Source organism: Neoarius graeffei, chromosome 16, assembly GCF_027579695.1.
Source record: "Neoarius graeffei isolate fNeoGra1 chromosome 16, fNeoGra1.pri, whole genome shotgun sequence".
NCBI lineage: Eukaryota > Metazoa > Chordata > Actinopteri > Siluriformes > Ariidae > Neoarius > Neoarius graeffei.
In genome coordinates this window covers 51,577,316-51,595,982 of record NC_083584.1, presented here as the reverse complement: position 1 = coordinate 51,595,982, position 18,667 = coordinate 51,577,316, and the positions used below count along the sequence as shown (strand labels likewise).

General features: G+C 41.4%; 1 protein-coding gene across 3 annotated transcripts in view; it reads right to left on the bottom strand.

Moving 5' to 3' along the window:
* Positions 1–701: 701 nt before the first annotated feature.
* mrtfbb (myocardin related transcription factor Bb) overlaps positions 702–18,667 on the bottom strand; it is a 31,218-nt gene continuing 13,252 nt past the window's right edge. For all 3 annotated transcript variants that reach the window (XM_060943132.1, XM_060943133.1, XM_060943134.1), the window contains exons 9-15: positions 14,657–14,816; positions 10,373–11,023; positions 10,197–10,292; positions 9,554–9,679; positions 9,105–9,239; positions 3,018–3,078; positions 702–2,692 (exon numbers count right to left, since the gene is read on the bottom strand). In XM_060943132.1, the coding sequence (XP_060799115.1) occupies positions 2,247–2,692; positions 3,018–3,078; positions 9,105–9,239; positions 9,554–9,679; positions 10,197–10,292; positions 10,373–11,023; positions 14,657–14,816 (1,675 nt within the window). In that variant the 3' untranslated portion in view covers positions 702–2,246. The remainder of the gene's footprint in view (positions 2,693–3,017; positions 3,079–9,104; positions 9,240–9,553; positions 9,680–10,196; positions 10,293–10,372; positions 11,024–14,656; positions 14,817–18,667) is intronic.

Below are 18,667 nucleotides of genomic sequence, written 5' to 3'. Positions count from 1 at the left end.
ACGCCTTGCTCTTGGAGTGACCTTTGTTGGTCGACCACTCCTGGGGAGGGTAACAATGGTCTTGAATTTCCTCCATTTGTACACAATCTCTCTGACTGTGGATTGGTGGAGTCCAAATTCTTTAGAGATGGTTTTGTAACCTTTTCCAGCCTGATGAGCATCAACAACGCTTTTTCTGAGGTCCTCAGAAATCTCCTTTGTTCATCCCATGATACACTTCCACAAACGTGTTGTGAAGATCAGACTTTGATAGATTCCTGTTCTTTAAATAAAACAGGGTGCCCACTCACACCTGATTGTCATCCCATTGATTGAAAATACCTGACTCTAATTTCACCTTCAAATTAACTGCTAATCCTTGAGGTTCACATACTTTTGCCACTCACAGATATGTAATATTGGATAATATTCCTCAATAAATAAATGACTAAGTATAATATTTTTGTCTCATTTGTTTAACTGGGCTCACTTTATCTACTTTTAGGGCTTGTGTGAAAATCTGATGATGTTTTAAGTCATATTTATGCAGAAATGTAGAAAATTCTCAAGAGTTCACAAACTTTCAAGCACCACTGTAAATTATTAGCAGAACTGTAGTTCACATTAAGATTTTTTTCTTTGAAAGGCTTTGTTTTTGCTTTATATTTTGACTACTACATATGAGAGAACAGCAAATAAAAATGAACATGTTAAGCAGAACATGACTATACCTCTTCATTTGCTATGTTACATACAGTCTGATGGTACAGTAATGCAATAAACTGATAGCATGTGTATTCTTGATGCAAGTAATTGCTACATTTTTGACACCAAACGTGTGGCTTAAGTGACTTCGTCAGTGCACTCCTCTTCTGCTGGAACAATTACTAAGGTGAAGCTAAATCCTAAATTAAACAGCCTGCCTAAACACAACAGTGTGTTGCTAGTAGATGTTGCCACGCATTCATAATTTACAAAACATAACTTCTATATTGAATGACAAGGTCATCAAAAGAAAAACATTACTTTGGACTACTATGTAAATGAAAGAGCTACAAGTAACAAATTTTAAGAAAAATATCTGACACTTTCATAAACTGGTTACAGGCATTAAATTATTGGTCACAAGTTCATGTCATATTTCTAAGACAGTCTGTTTTATGAACAATTAAGCAGCTTATTTTCCACATCAAATTTTAAACTGTTAATTACCACGTGTTTGTTTTTCTGTTATTCAAAGGCACTAGTACACCAGTGGGTGGAACGGTGGTGTAGTGATTAGCACTGTTGCCTCACAGCAAGAAGATTCTGGGTTTGAGCCCAATGGCTGACAGGGGCCTTTCTGTGTGACGTTTGCATGTTCTCCCCGTGTCTGCATGGGTTTCCTCCAGGTGCTCTGGTTTCCCCCACAGTCCAAAGACATGCGGGTTAGGTCAACTGGCTACTCTAAAAATTGTCCATAGGTGTGAATGGTTGAGAGGAAAAAACCTCTATAATAATCCAATAGAAGGCAATGGGATTCTTCCCGAGAGACTTTGATGGACGAAGCTGTTGGAATGGACCTGCCATCAGGCAGAACACTTTAAAAAAAAAAAAAAAAAGTGCACCAGTGATTAAGATAATACTAATCACTAATGTGCCTGTTTCACCTGACTTGGATGCTGTAGTGAGTGCCCTCTACATACCCAACAGATAGCAGCTGGGCCAATACTGTTATTTTCTTTTTCACAGTGATGATAATGATGTGACATTAGATTATGAGTTTCTCTGCACAATAGCCTCATTCTCACTTTAGTAAACAAACTTACTCTCTGAACCTTTTCTTTGGAACATTGAACATCTGACAAAAATGCAGGTGGCATGGAGCTGCTGCAAAACAGAGGTCATATGTAAAGCCAACAAAGCTGGCAAAGTCACAAAAGAAAAACAGAAGAGGTAAAAAAATAAAAAACATACACGTTACAAAAAATTGAAAATTAACAAAAATGGCCAACATTCTTTCTTTGTCTTCAAAGACAGTTATTAGTGCACGAATCTGCAATTGCTGAAGCACTCATGGTCAGTGTCTACAAGACGTTTCTATCAGGGATCCAGTAACATCATGCTGAATTTAACAGAGGCTGAGAGAGCTCTCCATCCTCCACTGCTCTTGCATGAGGCCAGTGGTCTGTTCCTATACTCCAACTCTCCCAATGACTAAGACTAATTCATCCCTCACCTCCGAACATCTACCTGACCTGTGGTTCATACCAGAAGGTTCTTTTCTCTCAGTCCCATTGCAAATCGTGAGAGTCCAGGAAGTCAGAGGAGAAGATGGCAGCCGGTGCAGAGATGCCTGCTGGCCCTGGCGTAGTCAGTTCCAACCACTCCATGTTGTCCAGGTTGGTGTCATGCAGGTGGAGGGATGGAGGTGACGAAGTGGAAAATCTCAGCTCACTGGTATCCATGGGTGAATGGGGTGGCTCCAACAACTGGCTGTGCAGTTCCTCCATGAGACGCAGAGCACGGGGCTCTGTATTTGGTGGCAGCGTTCCTTCCAGTAGAGCCTCCAGCTGGTGATCTGAGGCCAGTGCCACAAGACTAGGCATATGGGCCACATGGACTTGAGGTGGCGGACGAGACAGTGCAGTGTTGATGGGGAGAGTGGTTACACTGGCTGTCACAGGCAGAAGTTTATCCGTGGAGAGAACATCTTGGAGCAGGGGAGAGATTTCTGCAAAGGGCAAAATGAGGGAAGATCAAAACAGATTAATTTCAATAAACAAACACATTCAGTGCAAAGTAGCAGTTACACAGGATTTTTGCCTTCATTTCTCCAAGTAATACCAAGTGGTATTATGGGAGATCATGATGTCATTTTATTTTGCATCCGTGAGTGCCCATGACAGAAGCTTACAGGCAAAAATCAGGTGTGACTGTGACATACTTATAACTTTGTTCATTTAATTTCTTAAAAAAAAAAAAAAACCCAAAATAATGCCTTCTTCAATTTTGGTTAATTTTATCAGTGTGCCTGCTGGTTATGACTTTTTCCTCACCTCCGCTCTCAATCAGGACATCAAACAAGTCATCCATGTGCTGACTGACTGCAGTAGGAATCTTGGAGAAATAAAGGACATTGAAATGTTAGAAGACTTGTGAGTGTAAAGTTAACATGTAAGAGGAATACCAAAAACACTGGGTCTCATTGATCAAATCTTTGAATAAAATTGTGTGCAGATGTTTGCGTAAGACAGCACCTGAAAAGGCCAAAATATGGACATTATGTAGGTCAATTCGATGTCATCCATCCAGTGCAAAAAGTGAGGCCAAAAGTTTTGATATAAAAACTCATAAATCATACTGGTCTTTAAATATTTGTTGCCTCCTCAGAGCATCATGTATAAACTCTTCCAGTAGTGTCAATTCTGCCATTTGTACTGCCTTGGCTAACAGCTGCCATCTACACAGACCAGCGTGTCCTTATTTTATACGGCAACATTTCAGCTTAATTGAACAACTTGCTTTATTTGTCTTAAAACTGTCCTTTATTTATATACATTACACTCACTGTACACTTTCTTAGGAACAATATACTAATGCTGGGTAGGACGTCCCTTTGCTCTCAAAACTTCATGGCATGGATTTCACAAGATGTTGGAAACATTTGTTGAGATTCTGGTCCATGTTGAATGATTGCATCATGCAATTCATGCAGATTTTTCAGGTGTACTTTCATGCTGTGAATCCCCTGTTATACCACCTCCCAAAGGTGTTCTGTTGGATTCAGATCCAGTAACTGGGAAGGCCAGTGAAGAATACTGAACTCATTCTCATGTTCATGAAACCAGTTTGAGACAGCTTCTGTTTTGTGACATAATGCATTATCATGCTAGAAGTAGCCATCAGAAGATGGATAAATTGTGCCCATGAAGGGATATACATAGTCAGCAACAATACCCAAATAGACTGCGACATTCAAGCGATGAGCGATTGGTAGTAATGGACCCAAAGTGTGATGATAAAATATTCTCCACACTATTACACCACCTCCACCAGCCTGGACTGTTGACACAAGGCAGGCTGGTTCCATGAATTCATGGTGTTGGCACTAAATACTAACATCTGTGTGCCTCAGCAGAAATTAAAGATTCATCACACCAGGCTATGTTTTTCCAGTCTTCAACTGTCCAGGTTTGGTAAGTCTGTGACCACTTGCTCGTGGGTGAGAGAAGAGGAACCAGATGTGGTCTTCAGCTGTTGTAGCTCATCCACCTCAAGCTTCGATGTACTAAGACATCTCAAACAATTAGAATATCATGAAAAAGTTTGGGGTTTTTTTCCCCCTAATTGAATTCCATCCATCCATTATCTGTAGCTGCTTATCCTGTTCTACAGGGTCACAGGCAAGCTGGAGCCTATCCCAGCTGACTACAGGCGAAAGGCAGGGTACACCCTGGACAAGTCGCCAGGTTATCGCAGGGCTGAAACCTAATTGAATTCAAAAAGGTAAACTTTCATATATTCTATATTCATTCATTACATGTAAAGTGAAATATTTCAAGGCTTTTTCTGTGTTCATTTTGATGATTATGGCTTATAGCTCATGAAAATCCGAAGTCCAGTATCTCAAAATATTAGAATATTTCCCAAGATCAATCAAAAAAGGATTTACAATACAGAAATGTCCAACTTCTGAAAAGTATGTTCATTTATACACTCAGTAAGTGGTTTGGGCTCCTTTACCACAAATTACTGCATCAGTGCAGTGTGGCATGGAGGTGATCAGCCTGTGGCACTGCTGAGGTGTTACTGAAGCCCAGGTTTCTTTGATGGCGGCCTTCAGCTCGTCTGTATTTTGGGGTCAGGTGTTTCTCACCTTCCTTGTGACAATAGCCCATAGATTCTCTACTGGGTTAAGGTCAGGAGAGTTGTCTGGCCAATCAAGCACAGTAATGTCATGGTCAGCAAACCATTTGGTAGTAGTTTTGGCACTGTGGGCAGGTGCTAAGTCCTGCTGGAAAAGGAAATCGGCATCTCCATAAAGCTTGTCAGCAGATGGAAGCATGAAGTGCTCTCAAATCTCCTGGTAGATGGCTGCATTGATTTTGGACTTGGTAAACCACAGTGGACCAACACCAGCAGATGACATGGCACCCCAAATCATCACAGATTGCAGAAATTTCACACTGGACTTCAAGCACCTTGGATTCTGTGCCTCTCCACTCCTCCTCCAGACTCTAGGAGCTTGATTTCCAAAATGAAATGCAAAATTTACTTTTTCATCTGAAAAGAGGACTTTGGACCACTGAGCAACAGTCTGGTTCTTTCTCTCTTTAACCCAGTTAAAACTAGGAAGACGTTGGTTCTGGTTCAGGAGTGGCTTGATATTATGAATGCGACAGTTGTAGCCCCTTTCCTGAAGATGTCTGTGCATCTTGATGCACTGATATCAGCCTCAGTCCACTCCTTGTGAAGCTCTTCCAAGTTCTTGAATTGACTTTTCTTGGCAATCCTCTCAAGGCTGCGGTCATCCCTGTTGCTTGTGCACCTTTTCCAACAATGACCTTGTGGAGGGTGTCGAAGAATGTCTTCTGGAAAACTGTCAAATCAGCAGTCTTCCCCATGATTGTGGTTGTGTGGACTGAAATAAACCGAGGGATACACAGTATTTACTCAAACTCGAAGTGAAATATTCTAATAATTTGAGATGGTTTTTATTTTTTATTTTTGCACTGTAGGCCATAATTACCAAAATTAAAATAGAAAAATCCTCTAAAAATTTTAGTTTAATGTGTAATGAGTCTAAAATATATTCTGTTTTCACTTTTTTAAATAACTGATAGAAAATATTGAACTTTTTCACGATTTTCTAATTGTTTGAGATGCATTAGTATTGTGCATTCTGAGATGCTTTTCTGCTCAGCATAATAGAAGAGAGTGGTTATCTGAGTTACTGTAGACTTTCTGTCAGCTCAAACCAGTCTGGCCATTCTCCGTTGACCCTCTCTCATCGACAAGGCGTTTACATCTGCAGAACTGTCGCTCACTGGATGTTTTTTCTTTATTGCACCATTCTGAGTAAACTCTAAAAATTGTTGTGTGAAAATCCCAGGAGATCAGCAATTATAGAAATATGCAAACCAGCCTGTTCAGCAGCAATCATAACACAGTCAGTCACTGAGATCACATTTTTTCCCAGTGATGTGCACACATCACATCACATAACATACAGCGGCATGGTGGTGTAGTGTCGCCTCAGAGCAAGAATGTTCTGGGTTTGAGCCCAGTGGCTGATGGGGGCCTTTCTGTGTGGAGTTTGCATGTTCTCCCTGTGTCTGGGTGGGTTTGCTCCGGTTTCCCCCACAGTCCAAAGACATGCAGGTTAGGCTAACTGGTGGCTCTAAATTGACCGTAGGTGTGAGTGTGAATGGCTGTTTGTCTCCATGTGTCAGCCCTGTGATGATCTGGCGACTTGTCCAGGGTGTACCCCGCCTCTCGCCCATAGTCAGCTGGGATAGGCTCCAGCTTGCCCCTGATGCTGCACAGGAGAAGCAGTTACAGATAATGGATGGATGGATGGATGGATGGATGGATACACACAAAGACAGTACTGTGCAAAAAAGTCTTAGGTACCCTATTTTTTCTTCATACAACCTGTTAGGTTTTGATCTGTCTGTACCGAAGGAGGTTGAATTGACAAAGTATGATCTAGAAATGTAGACCTCTGCCGCCTAAGAGATTCTGCCTCACGGATATCTGGGAGATTCTGCCTCACAAAAACTGTTATAGATTTCTATTTTATGACTTCTACATTATCGAGTCAGTACAAAAACATTTTCGAGTTCCAAACATTTGTTTTCCAGCACAAAAGTTAATGTTACAGAAAAAAAGTTTGTATCTGAGCAGCATATTACATAAGAGACCACTTTTCAGATTAAAAAAACATAATGAAGGCTACTGGGTTTTTCTGCAGAATTAAGACTCAAGTGTGAAAGTGTCCAGAAGAACTGTAGCTGGTTCTACAAGATGCTCAGTATAACCTACAACTCATTTCCTTATAAAACTGTACTCATTGTACCCGAGACTATTTTTTTTTAAAGCAAAGGGTTGTCTCACACCAAATATTGGCTTTGTTTCATTTATTATGGCTTACTGCTGTGTATAGTATTTTTTTTAGTATTGAAACATTTAATTTCATTATTTTAAAGCTATTTTTACATGTGCCTAAGACTTTTGCACAATACTATACATCAGTGACAGTGGTGCCTCATGTGCCCTCTGTTTCGCTCCTCATCTCACCGAGTGCTGAACAAGCAGCACCCTTTCAGCACCACTGTTTTGAAGAGCTGAGCGGAGCATATCTGCAGGGCGGAGCTGCAAAAGCAACCTCAGCTGGCGCTTCTGAAGAGGCACCTCTCTTCACCCTCAAGCTTCCCACAGGAGAATATAAGAAAGCATCCATCCACAAGAGTTAGTTGAGTTTTGGCACAGCTCTGCAGCTCATGCTGCTTTCTCCTCCCTCTCTCAGGCAGTTTGGCCAATGATGAAGATGAAGAAATCCATCGCAACCGAAGACCTTGCCGAAGACCACCCTGGGAATTCCCACCCACTTCTACTGAGAACTGAAACCACGCACTCCGCTGGGGCTCTCTGCAGCCTTCTAACAGTGCCTGCCCAACCAGCTCTCACCCCCCAACATGCCTGCACCACACCACCTCACAGCCCTGCAATTCCCCAACCCTTAATTGAATAAAAAGTACTTCTTTCTTGCATCTGAATCCCTGAGTCAGTGTCTGCATGCATACATACATAACCAATCAAAAGTCTGGGCACACCTCCTAATTAAAATGTTTTTCTTCTGTATTGTGACTATTTTCTACATTGTAGAACAACACTGAAGACATCAAAACTATGAAATAACATATGGAACATATGTGGAATTATGTGGTAAACAAAAAAAAAAAGTGTTAAAAAAAAACTAAACATGTTTCATATTTTAGAGTCTTCAAAGTAGCCACCGTTTACTTTGATGACGCTTTGCACACTACTGGCATTATCTTGAGGTAGTCACCTGGAATGCTTTTCAATTAACAGGTGGGCGTTGTCAAAAGTTAATTATCAGAATTTCTTGCCCCTTTGTAATGTGTTTGAGATCAAATAGTAAATAATAAAAATACAGTAAATAGCCCTCAACTAACTAAAGAGAAATTACATTCATCATTACTTTAAGACTTGAAGTGTCTTTTTAATTAATAAAAATAAAGAAAAAAAAAATTTGAAGGTGTGTCCAAACTTTTGACTGGTACTGATATATCATCTCATTATCTCTAGCCACTTTATCCTGTTCTACAGGGTCGCAGGCAAGCTGGAGCCTATCCCAGCTGACTACAGGCAAAAGGCAGGGTACACCCTGGACAAGGCGCCAGGTCATCACAAGGCTGACACATGGAGACAAACAACCATTCACACTCACTTTAGAGTCACCAGTTAACCTAACCTGCATGTCTTTGGACTGTGGGGGAAACCGGAGCACCCGGAGGAAACCCATGCGGACAACATGCAAACTCCGCACAGAAAGGCCCTCGCCAGCCACGGGGCTCGAACCCGGACCTTCTTGCTGTGAGGCGACAGCGCTAACCACTACACCACCGTGCTGCACAAACATATACATACCGTACACACACATGCACATGGCTGATGGGAGTGGAACCTGATGTGGTTTTCTACTATTGTAGCTCATCCACCTCAAAGTTTGTTTTGTGCATGCAGAGATGCTTATATGAAGGTTTAAAAATATTGTGTGTGTGTGTGTGTGTGTGTGTGTGTGTGTGTGTGTGTGTGTGTGTGTGTGTGTATTTGAAATAAGCAATTTCAACTTGACAGTGTAATAAAAGAATGAAGGAACTCGTCGCAAATTATAAGATTAGAACTTGATCAGTCAAGATTGACATTCGTTATTCTTCTTATCTGCAAATTTGCACATGCTCAGAAGCAGGTGTAGGATACGAAAGTTTTTCAGAATTGCTGAGATTTCAATTTTTTTGTAAACACTCATACAACCATTTTACACGTACATCCATTTGTATCCAGCTTGATAAATGAGGCCCATTGCCCAATATCCAGGCAGAAAAACTGCACTTTACCTGCATAGTAGCCTGAAGTGCCCTAGTCTGTTTGACAGCCTCCTCATATCGAGGAGGGTCTTTGTTCTTGGGGCTGTGATGACTGTTGAATGGAGATGGTGGATGGATGTAGCTGGGGTGGCAAGGGGAGGTTGACTAATGTGGAAAAACAGAAAAGAAATAAGATACAATAAGAAATGGTACATTTCATTTTCCATAGCAATCAACAGTCCTGCCATTAAGTTCAAGGGGGAAAAAAAAAAAATCATAATTCAGCAGACATTAAACCCACAAACTTCAAGGTTTCTGGTAAGAAGCCCCAAACAATGGCCCATGTATACCATTCATCTCAGACCAAGAGATTTTACATAAATTCAGTTATATAGACAGACCCAGGTAATCTTAGAACAGGAATCTGGGGGGAAAAGTCACAGGGCATAGCTTATATGAAAAACACCCCACAGGCTTACTTTAGTGGTGAATCCATTTGGAGGACTGTGTCTAGGTGAGCATGACTCAGCCACTTCAGATCTTTGCTGCTCCTGCTTCTGCCCCAGCTGGATGCCTGAGCCAGAGCTGTTGCACACCGACATTATCTGTGGGGACCAAACACATTGCTAGTGAGGATTGTTAGAACTCAGTCACTGTGCATTTGTGTATGTGCCTGGCATGCAAGCAGAGCTCAAGTGTCAGCATGTGCACTGCCTATTCATCACTTGGCACCTGCTCCAGTTCCCATGCCTGACTGCAGCCAGTGCTTTGATGCTATTAAGAGAGGAATTAATCAGCTGACCTTAGTTGTCATTGCTTTGGCAATAAGGGAGATAAGTGGGAGAACACAATCTGGGCCCAGGAAAAGAACATTCCAAGCCCAGTCACTGAGAAACTGAAGCAGGCATGTCATTATGAGAACATACTCAAGTGGATTTATGAAGCGAAGTGGAACGGAATGTAATAATAGGTCAGTAAAAAAAATGACAACAGGTTGTTTTATTGAAGTGTTGGTTTAAAGATAGACACAGTAGACTGATTCCAGGAAATAAAATGTCAACAAATAAATAAACCAAACCAATCTAAATATTCAATGGAATGGGTAAAATTCTTGGTACTTACTTGAGGTGCAGCCTGTGTCAGATTTTTGTGCTGCTGAAATGCTGCACTCTCTGTTTGAGCCAAGACAGACTCTGTGGTTTGGAGAACCGGCCGTGTCTGTACAGATAAGCCAAAATTAGGATGGAGAATGATGGACCAGTTAAGTAACAGTTAAGTACGCATGAAGCAGGCGGGACCTGTGGAATATGGATGGTGATGGGAAGGGTATGTTGCTCTGGTTGAGTGCTGAGGATGGTCTGGGAGGCCTGCACTCCTTGTGTAGCAATGTAGAACTTCTGTGCCTGCCCCTGGGACTCTTCCTTTTCCAGAGTGGAGTTACAGCTGGAGAAGGCATCATGCTCCTCTTTTATCCTGGTTTCAAGCTCACCCTGCTGCTGCGTCGCTCCCTGTTGATTCCTCTTTTCCACCTCTAGCTGCATCTTGAGCTCCTCCACCAGACGCTGCTCCTGCTCCAGCTTGCGAATCAGCTCCTCTATCTGACGCTCCTTCTCGTATAAGCTCTGATCTTTATCAGGTACTGCTACTTCCACTGATGTATCCTCTGTTTTCATGATGGATGGAGATGTGGCAACCAACATTTTGCTGTCACTGGTCTCCTCCATACTCCCAGTGGAAACCTCTGAGTGCACAGGAGACACTGGGGGACTCATGCTTATGCTTTCTGTCTTTTGACTGGCCAGTGGAGCAATGATGCCATTGGTCTCAGTCTGTTGAGTGCTGTTGACCTTGTAGCTCTCCTGGTAGGGCTTGAGCCTCTCTATGAGGTCTAATTTAGTGCCAGATACAGGGAGACCACGTAGCTTCAGCTCGATTTTAAGTTCAGCCACCTGCAAGAACATAAGACACAATTAAAGACATGCATGAATGAGATGCCTCAATACTGTTTTGGATAATAATTGGTGTAAAACACCTGATTGAAGAATGGTACAAAGTTGATACTAATCTAATTTACTGTCTTTTTTAATATATGCTCTTGAATATACAACTGTCATATTTTTCCAGATAAATAATTCAATTTAAATCAGAATTTTAATTAATATGATGTGCAAAACATCTAAATTTCTACTGCAGTGCAACTTTATTTATCCCATTGGGAAATTATGAGTTTCCTTGTTAAATAAATAAATAAATAAACAAAACATGCAAAAAAGACATCCTCCCCTCTGAGGGGCTTGCAGTCAAATCAAATCACCAAGTATAGCAGAGGGGATAAATTAAAAACTCCATCACCTGTAAACGATTTTAATTTTGAATATGGATGAATAAACACAAGGTCGGTAGTAGGGATGAAGACAGAGACTAATCAGGAAAACTATCTCTGTTAAGCAAATAAACAATTATGCTACATTAGGATTGATAGATGCAAGCAAATTAGTGCATTCTAAAGAAATACACACAATCAGCTGCCACTCACAACGTACAGCACCAGTAAGAAGTTTGGACACGCCTTCTGATTCAATGGTTTTTCTGTATTTTTATGAATTAAAAGGCACGTCTTAAAGTAATGATGGATGTCATTTTTCTTTACTTAGTTGAGTGGTTCTTGACATAATATGGATTACTACAGTTATGGAATAGGGCTATTTACTGTATTATTTACTATTTACTGCTTGAGGCGGCATGGTGGTGTAGTGGTTAGCGCTGTCACCTCACAGCAAGAAGGTCCAGGTTCGAGCCCCGTGGCCGGCGAGGGCCTTTCTGTGCAGACTTTGCATGTTGTCCGCGTGGGTTTCCTCCAGGTGCTCCGGTTTCCCCCACAGTCCAAATACATGAAAATTAGGTTAACTGGCGACTCTAAATTGACCGTAGGTGTGAATGGTTGTCTGTGTCTATGTGTCAGCCCTGTGATGACCTGGCGACTTGTCCAGGGTGTACCCCGCCTTTTGCCCGTAGTCAGCTGGGATAGGCTCCAGCTTGCCTGTGACCCTGTAGAACAGGATAAAGCGGCTAGAGATGAGATTTACTGTTTGATCTCAAACATATTAAGAAGGCAAAAACTCATCCACTAATTAACTTTTGACGAGGCACACCTGTTAATTGAAAAGCATTCCAGGTGACTACCTCATGAAGCTGGTTAAGATAATGCCAAGTGTGGAAAACGTCAAAGTAAACGGTGGCTCCGCTGAAGAATCTAAAATATGAAACATTTTGCTTTTAACAAATTTTGTTTACCAATGATTTCATATATGTTCCATATATTATTTCATAGTTTGATGACTTCAGTGTTGTTCTACAATGTAGAAAATGGTCAAAATACAGAAAAAAAAAAAAAACTATGAATGAGTAGGGGTGTCCAAACTTTTGACTGCTACTGTATGCACTATCAGCTACCACTCAACACACGCACATAAGAAGTGTTATCCCTATATAGACCCCTTTCACACGACGTCACCGTGCCGCGAGATTTTGTTAGGTGCCATATTGGAAGACCAAGTACACGCACTCACAATATAAAACAAAGTACGAGCGAGAGTAAAGTGACACGATGGATGATAATTCTGGTTATGTGAGTACATTACCAGCTGCAGAAAGGGCACGGTACGTGGAGAAACTGGCTGTGATTGATGGGTTTGACCCATATGATAAGACTCGCGGCAAGGGAGAATGGAAACATAAGGAGGACCTGACACCAATTCTGCCATCTGTTTGCTACCCAGACATTGTAAACTATTTGTTGTTTACACCCAGTGCCTACACTCAGTGTTCGAACTATGCCGATATTTTTGGGGGGTCCCTTTTTTTTCCCTTGGGGGTGTGTGTGCTTGCGCTTGTCTCGGAGCGCGGATCTCCAAACACATGAGAAGCCTATCTTACGCACATATCACGCGGACTCCACACACGCACCGCGTCTGAAGTCATAACTCATCAGGGGAAATCGTGTCCGCATTGGCATGTTCAAAAAACAACCTCGTGTCAACAATGATACCACACGCAAGGAAAAAAAAAAAAAAAGAACAGCCAGGCTACTCAACAACCAACCTGGCAGCAGCGAGCAAGCCCCAAACCATCCTAAATTATTATTATTATTATTATTATTATTAAATTGTAGAAGTCTGGGAGGCTTGCTCCTCATACAGTTATCAACTTGGGGCCACTTTAGCATGTTTTAAATCTGAATTTCTTGCGTTTGCTTACCTCAAAGTGTCCGCAGATCATGCACAGACTTATCCATTATATCCACAGTTTTTTGCCAAGTCTCACACAGGTTTCTTTCAAGTCTACTGTTGGGCCAATAAATCATAAATAAAACAGCTCAGATTTGTTTGTTTAAGTCGTTTGCCACTCCACTTTATTCTCGTGGGTTCACATACCGCTGCCGTTATTATCCCCTTATCACGAGTTTGTTGGTCTTCCAAAATGGCGCAGGGTCTGTTTACTTCCGGTTTCGGGTGACATCAGTGAAAGGGGTCTATAGATTCTCATTGTTAAGAGGGCTCAAAAAATGGGGGAAAAAAAAAAAAAAAAGATTTAAAAAAAATATATCTGAGCAGAACCAGTATTTTAACATTCCTGCTTTTGTGTTCCAACTCCAGTTAAACATTTCTAAACTGGTCAGAGCAAAACAAATAAAATGGCTTCATTAAATATGATGTTGAGTCAAAAAAGGGAGTCTGTGCTCATGATAGCCTCAGATTCCTGTTGTTGGATGTCTGGAGTGGAACCTGATGTTGTCTTCTTCTGTTGTAGCCCATCCACTAAAAGGTTTGACGTGTTGTGTGTGCAGAGATGCTTTTCTGCTCACCACAGTTGTAAAGAGTGATTATTTGAGTTACCATCAACATGCGGTCAGCTCAAATCAGTCTGGTCATTCTCTCCTGATCTCTCATCAACAAGATGTTTCAGCCTGCAGACCCTCTGTTCACAGGATGTGTTTGGTTTTTTGCACCAGTCTGTCTAAACTCTAGAGACTGCTGTGTGTGTGAGATTACCACGAAATCAGCAGTTTCTGAAATACTCAAACCAGCCCATCTGGTACCAACCACCATGCCACAGATAAAAAGTCACAGAAAACACACCATTTCCCCCATTCTGATGTTTGATGTAAACATTTACTGAAGTCCTTGACTTGTATCTGCATGATTGTTTGCATTGCACTGCTGCCACATGATTGGCTGATTAGGGAATTGCGTGAATGTGCAGGTATACAGGTGTTCCTAATAAAACGTGGATGGTAACTAGATAACGCTCTACACAGACAGACAGTAGCTAGAAAGAATGTAAAAACATTATTAACTAGTAATGGAAATATCAAAACGAATTATTCTGTTCCAAAACTGGATTGATGGTTACGTTTCAAGTGTTCATTTTCCTTTAACATTCAATAGAGCAAACTGTTGAGTCAATTGCTTTGTTTAGTTCTTCTCTATCACCTCCAAAAAATATTGCTTGTAAGAAAGCACCTCTGTACATCACGCAGAAGCCTTTCTATCATGGCAGATGTTCTATGCTATATGACACACCTTCATTTCATCCAAGTTAGCAGGCAGAGGGCCAGACTTGCGGTTGTTCATGCTGTTGGTGCCGAGTCCAGGGGTAGCACTGGGCAGGGACACTACAAGTGGAGCTTGGCTGTTTCCCATGGCCACGTTAGGACAGCTGGTCTGAACCTTAGGCAAAGGCCTGTCATACACACAGGAGAGAAATGCGTGAATGCCAGGAGGTTGATTTAAACAGAACTTCCTGTGTTCTCATTATTCACAATAAACAAGCAAGTTTCAGGCATTGACAGCAGTAGTTTGTCTGGCATAAACATGGGTCAGGGAGCAAAAGAATGTGAGGAAGTGCTGTACTTAGACAAGTTCTCTAAGGCCAGATTAATACATGAAGTTATGCCATTCAGAGACAGTTATTCAAACTAGCAGTGTTTGCATTCCAGCCTGTGTAATCAATCTAAGATCCTTAATGCCAACATTGTAGGAGTTGAACGGCCAGTTGAGATGATCTGAAAGATTAGAGATCCAACTAATTGATGTTGGTAATAATGTTAAAATTATTAATACTGAATCAAAGCTATCACCACTTGGCATTTTGCCTGAGCAACTTGGCATTGTGCAAGAGGTGAAAGTTAAACATTGCACTTTCTTCCATTGTTAGCCATTCTGCTCCTAGCCTCACTTAAAGGAAAGCGCCTGGATTTTTTAAAAATCTGGGCTTCATTTTCCCCATCTCTAGGAGTCCAAATATATTCTAGGGACAAAAATGATAGAAATTGGTCCAGTATTGATTTAGAACGCTATAGCCGGCAACCGCAAAACAAATATACAACATAATTCTTTTGGGAAAGCATCCGCATCAAAGTAAACTGCTTATTTTCGCTACTGACAGACTCAGTATAGACTCAGTGTATGTTATTATAAGTGTCTGACAGCATGAAAAGGATCCCTACAGAGATACACCTGTGTGTGTTTACCTCAATAACTGCAGAAAATGACTGTTTCTACACACGTTGACCTTTTTCTACTCCCAGTGCCTGTAGTTGATTATTGCACAGGGGCTGATTTCTGATCTTTACGAAAGAAAACAAGTGGCATTTACTTTGATGTGGATGATTCCTCTGTAAAATTACATTGTATAGCCATTTGTGGTTGCCAGTTATAGCATTCTAAATCAATACTGGACCAATTTCAATCAATTTTGTCCCTAGTAAATATTTGGGAATATTGGGGATATGGGAAAATAGGGCCCAGGTTAAAAAAAAAATCCCACAGTTTTCCTTTAATGTGGCAAATGTGGAATAGGGTGACCAGATCAGTGGTGTTCAACCACATGACACCAGACTTGCATTTGTGTCACAATGCTGGACAGCCAGGTAACAAATTAATGACAGTCCAATTCTTACTCATATGTACCACTTTCATTTGGCCAATATCATGCCATGGAATTCCAGTATCAAATTAATGTTTTAATTGCAATTATTTAATCGGCAGTATATTCTGATAATACAAATAAGCTGCGGGCGGCACGGTGGTGTAGTGGTTAGCGCTGTCGCCTCAAAGCAAGAAGGTCCGGGTTCGAGCCCCATGGCCGGCAAGGGCCTTTCTGTGCGGAGTTTGCATGTTCTCCCCGTGTCCACGTGGGTTTCCTCCGGGTGCTCCGGTTTCCCCCACAGTCCAAAGACATGCAGGTTAGGTTAACTGGTGACTCTAAATTGACCGTAGGTGTGAATGTGAGTGTGAATGGTTGTTTGTGTCTATGTGTCAGCCCTGTGATGACCTGGCGACTTGTCCAGGGTGTACCCCGCCTTTCGCCCGTAGTCAACTGGGAAAGGCTCCAGCTTGCCTGCGACCCTGTAGAACAGGATAAAGCGGCTAGAGATAATGATGAGGTTTAAAACCCTAGTCACCTGAATGATATGAAGGTGCACCATGCTGCACCGAAGGCCACCCATTTTTTATCTTTAGGTTCACAGATTTTTTCAACATATTTTTGATGATGTCAGTCGAAATAAAAGTGTCCGTGTCCAATTTTTTTTTTTTTGGCATGACAAAATTTCCATGTCGGATTAAGATGATAAAATAATTTAAATTCAAGAGACACACTTTACATACATACATACATACATACATACCACGGGCGATTGCTCTAAGACAACGAGGGAAGCTCAGCCTCCTTTAAAAATGACGAACGTCGTGTAGGATGAATTGCGCTAGGCTTATGTTATAGCCGACCTTATAACATTGCTATTTCAGATCCAGAATCATAGAAATATATGTGCTCAACCCAACTACAGTGCGAAATCATTCCGTTATAACTTTCCCCAGTTCGCCTAATGTGTGCGTGAGTTTTTCCCCCTCGTGACAGCGCGATGCAGCCCAGCCTCAGTGGACTTCAATGGCATTTGGGAGCTATGCGCTTTTCAATATCAAAATACAAGACGGTTATTGGACAAATACTGCGAAAATGCCCGCCCACGGACTCCGAGCCTCACAGTGGTCAGGACATGGCAAAGCTTTCCGCGAAGAGACTGGTGATTGGTGAAAGCGGCCGGATATTTTCTTTGATTGACAGCTCGTTTCAAATATAGACAGGCAGCGGTGAATTTCAGTTCAGTCCCATGCGGATTCGCAAGTGCTGTGGTGTATTGTAAGAGATCAGCTTACATTTCGATTTCATTCATTACATACGGTTTCTACCAGCCTTTTTAGTTTGTATATATTTTCACTGTAAATAAAGTGTAAATATAGTGTTGTCAAGTTTGCTATCTTAGTTCCAGAAATTTCGTTTATTTGAGTGACTGAACTTGAACTTGAGGGGGCTAGTCAGCTAGCAAGAAAGCTGCGCACGGATGCCAAGCATTGCTGATTTAATTTTGGCGAAGCCATTTGCCAGTCTTCCTTTCGAAAAAATTAAAATTAAAGAGCAGGGTAGACCAACGCCTCAAATTGACTTGATGAAAAAGGTAGGGAATAATACTCGTTCCTTTCAGCTCTCCTGGTACGAGAAAGTGAATTGGCTAACAGCAAGTGACCCACATCAACAACAGTAAATAGGCTACTTTAGTAATATGTCATGGATGGACCAAAAATAAAGAATCTATTTAAAATGTTTATGCTGAGTATATTATATTGGAATATATATTTTTCTGGATATGAATTAAACACAGCTACAATTTGGAAAACATTTTTAAACAAAAACACAGCCGAGAACATTTCACACTACAGACCTGGATTAAAAGTGAAGGGTTATCAAAATTGTCAATAAAACATTTCTCAGTCAAAATAAGTAAAATATAGGGAAAGTGTCATTGAATGAAATGTGTGGCACCCAGCACTATGTTTGGCTCCCCAAGGTCAGTGCTTGTGCCTATTCCAGAACACTCTGCTGTTACTGCTGAGGTTCCTGACAAAGAGCTGCTTTCAATAATGATCAATTTTTAAACAACATGCCACAATTTTAAAATATAAAATGTTAAAATATACCCCCCCAACACCACCATCATGTATATTGGACAGTAGGCTAATGGGGCAAAAGAACCTGTTATTTCACAGTTTGTGACCCTACCAACAATCAGCCAGATCAGAGGCAAGAGTATGGGCAAAATTGATGTGTTTTTTCTTTTAAAATCTGGAAATATCGTAACCAACCAGCCTCCCGTTTGAAAGACTACCAGCCGCCACTGATATACACACACACACACACACACACACACAGTGTGTTATTGTGTATAAGTTTATAACACGGACTAGCATTCCAGTACTTACTTCTCTGAAGGTATGTGGTTATATGACCGTTGAGCTCTCATGAGCACATCGAAGGCTGATACGTTCGTGCTACTTGATTCGATAGGACTCTCTGCGGCACCATCCTCTTCTAATTCCACAGTCAGATACTTGCAGCCAAAATCGCGAACTAACGTTATAGCAGGCATATTCGGCATCGCGCTTGTTACATCACCACCTTCTTTCTGAGAACCAAAGATCGTTTTGATCTTTTCACTGTTTACTTTCAACGCTTGAGAGATGAAATCGCCC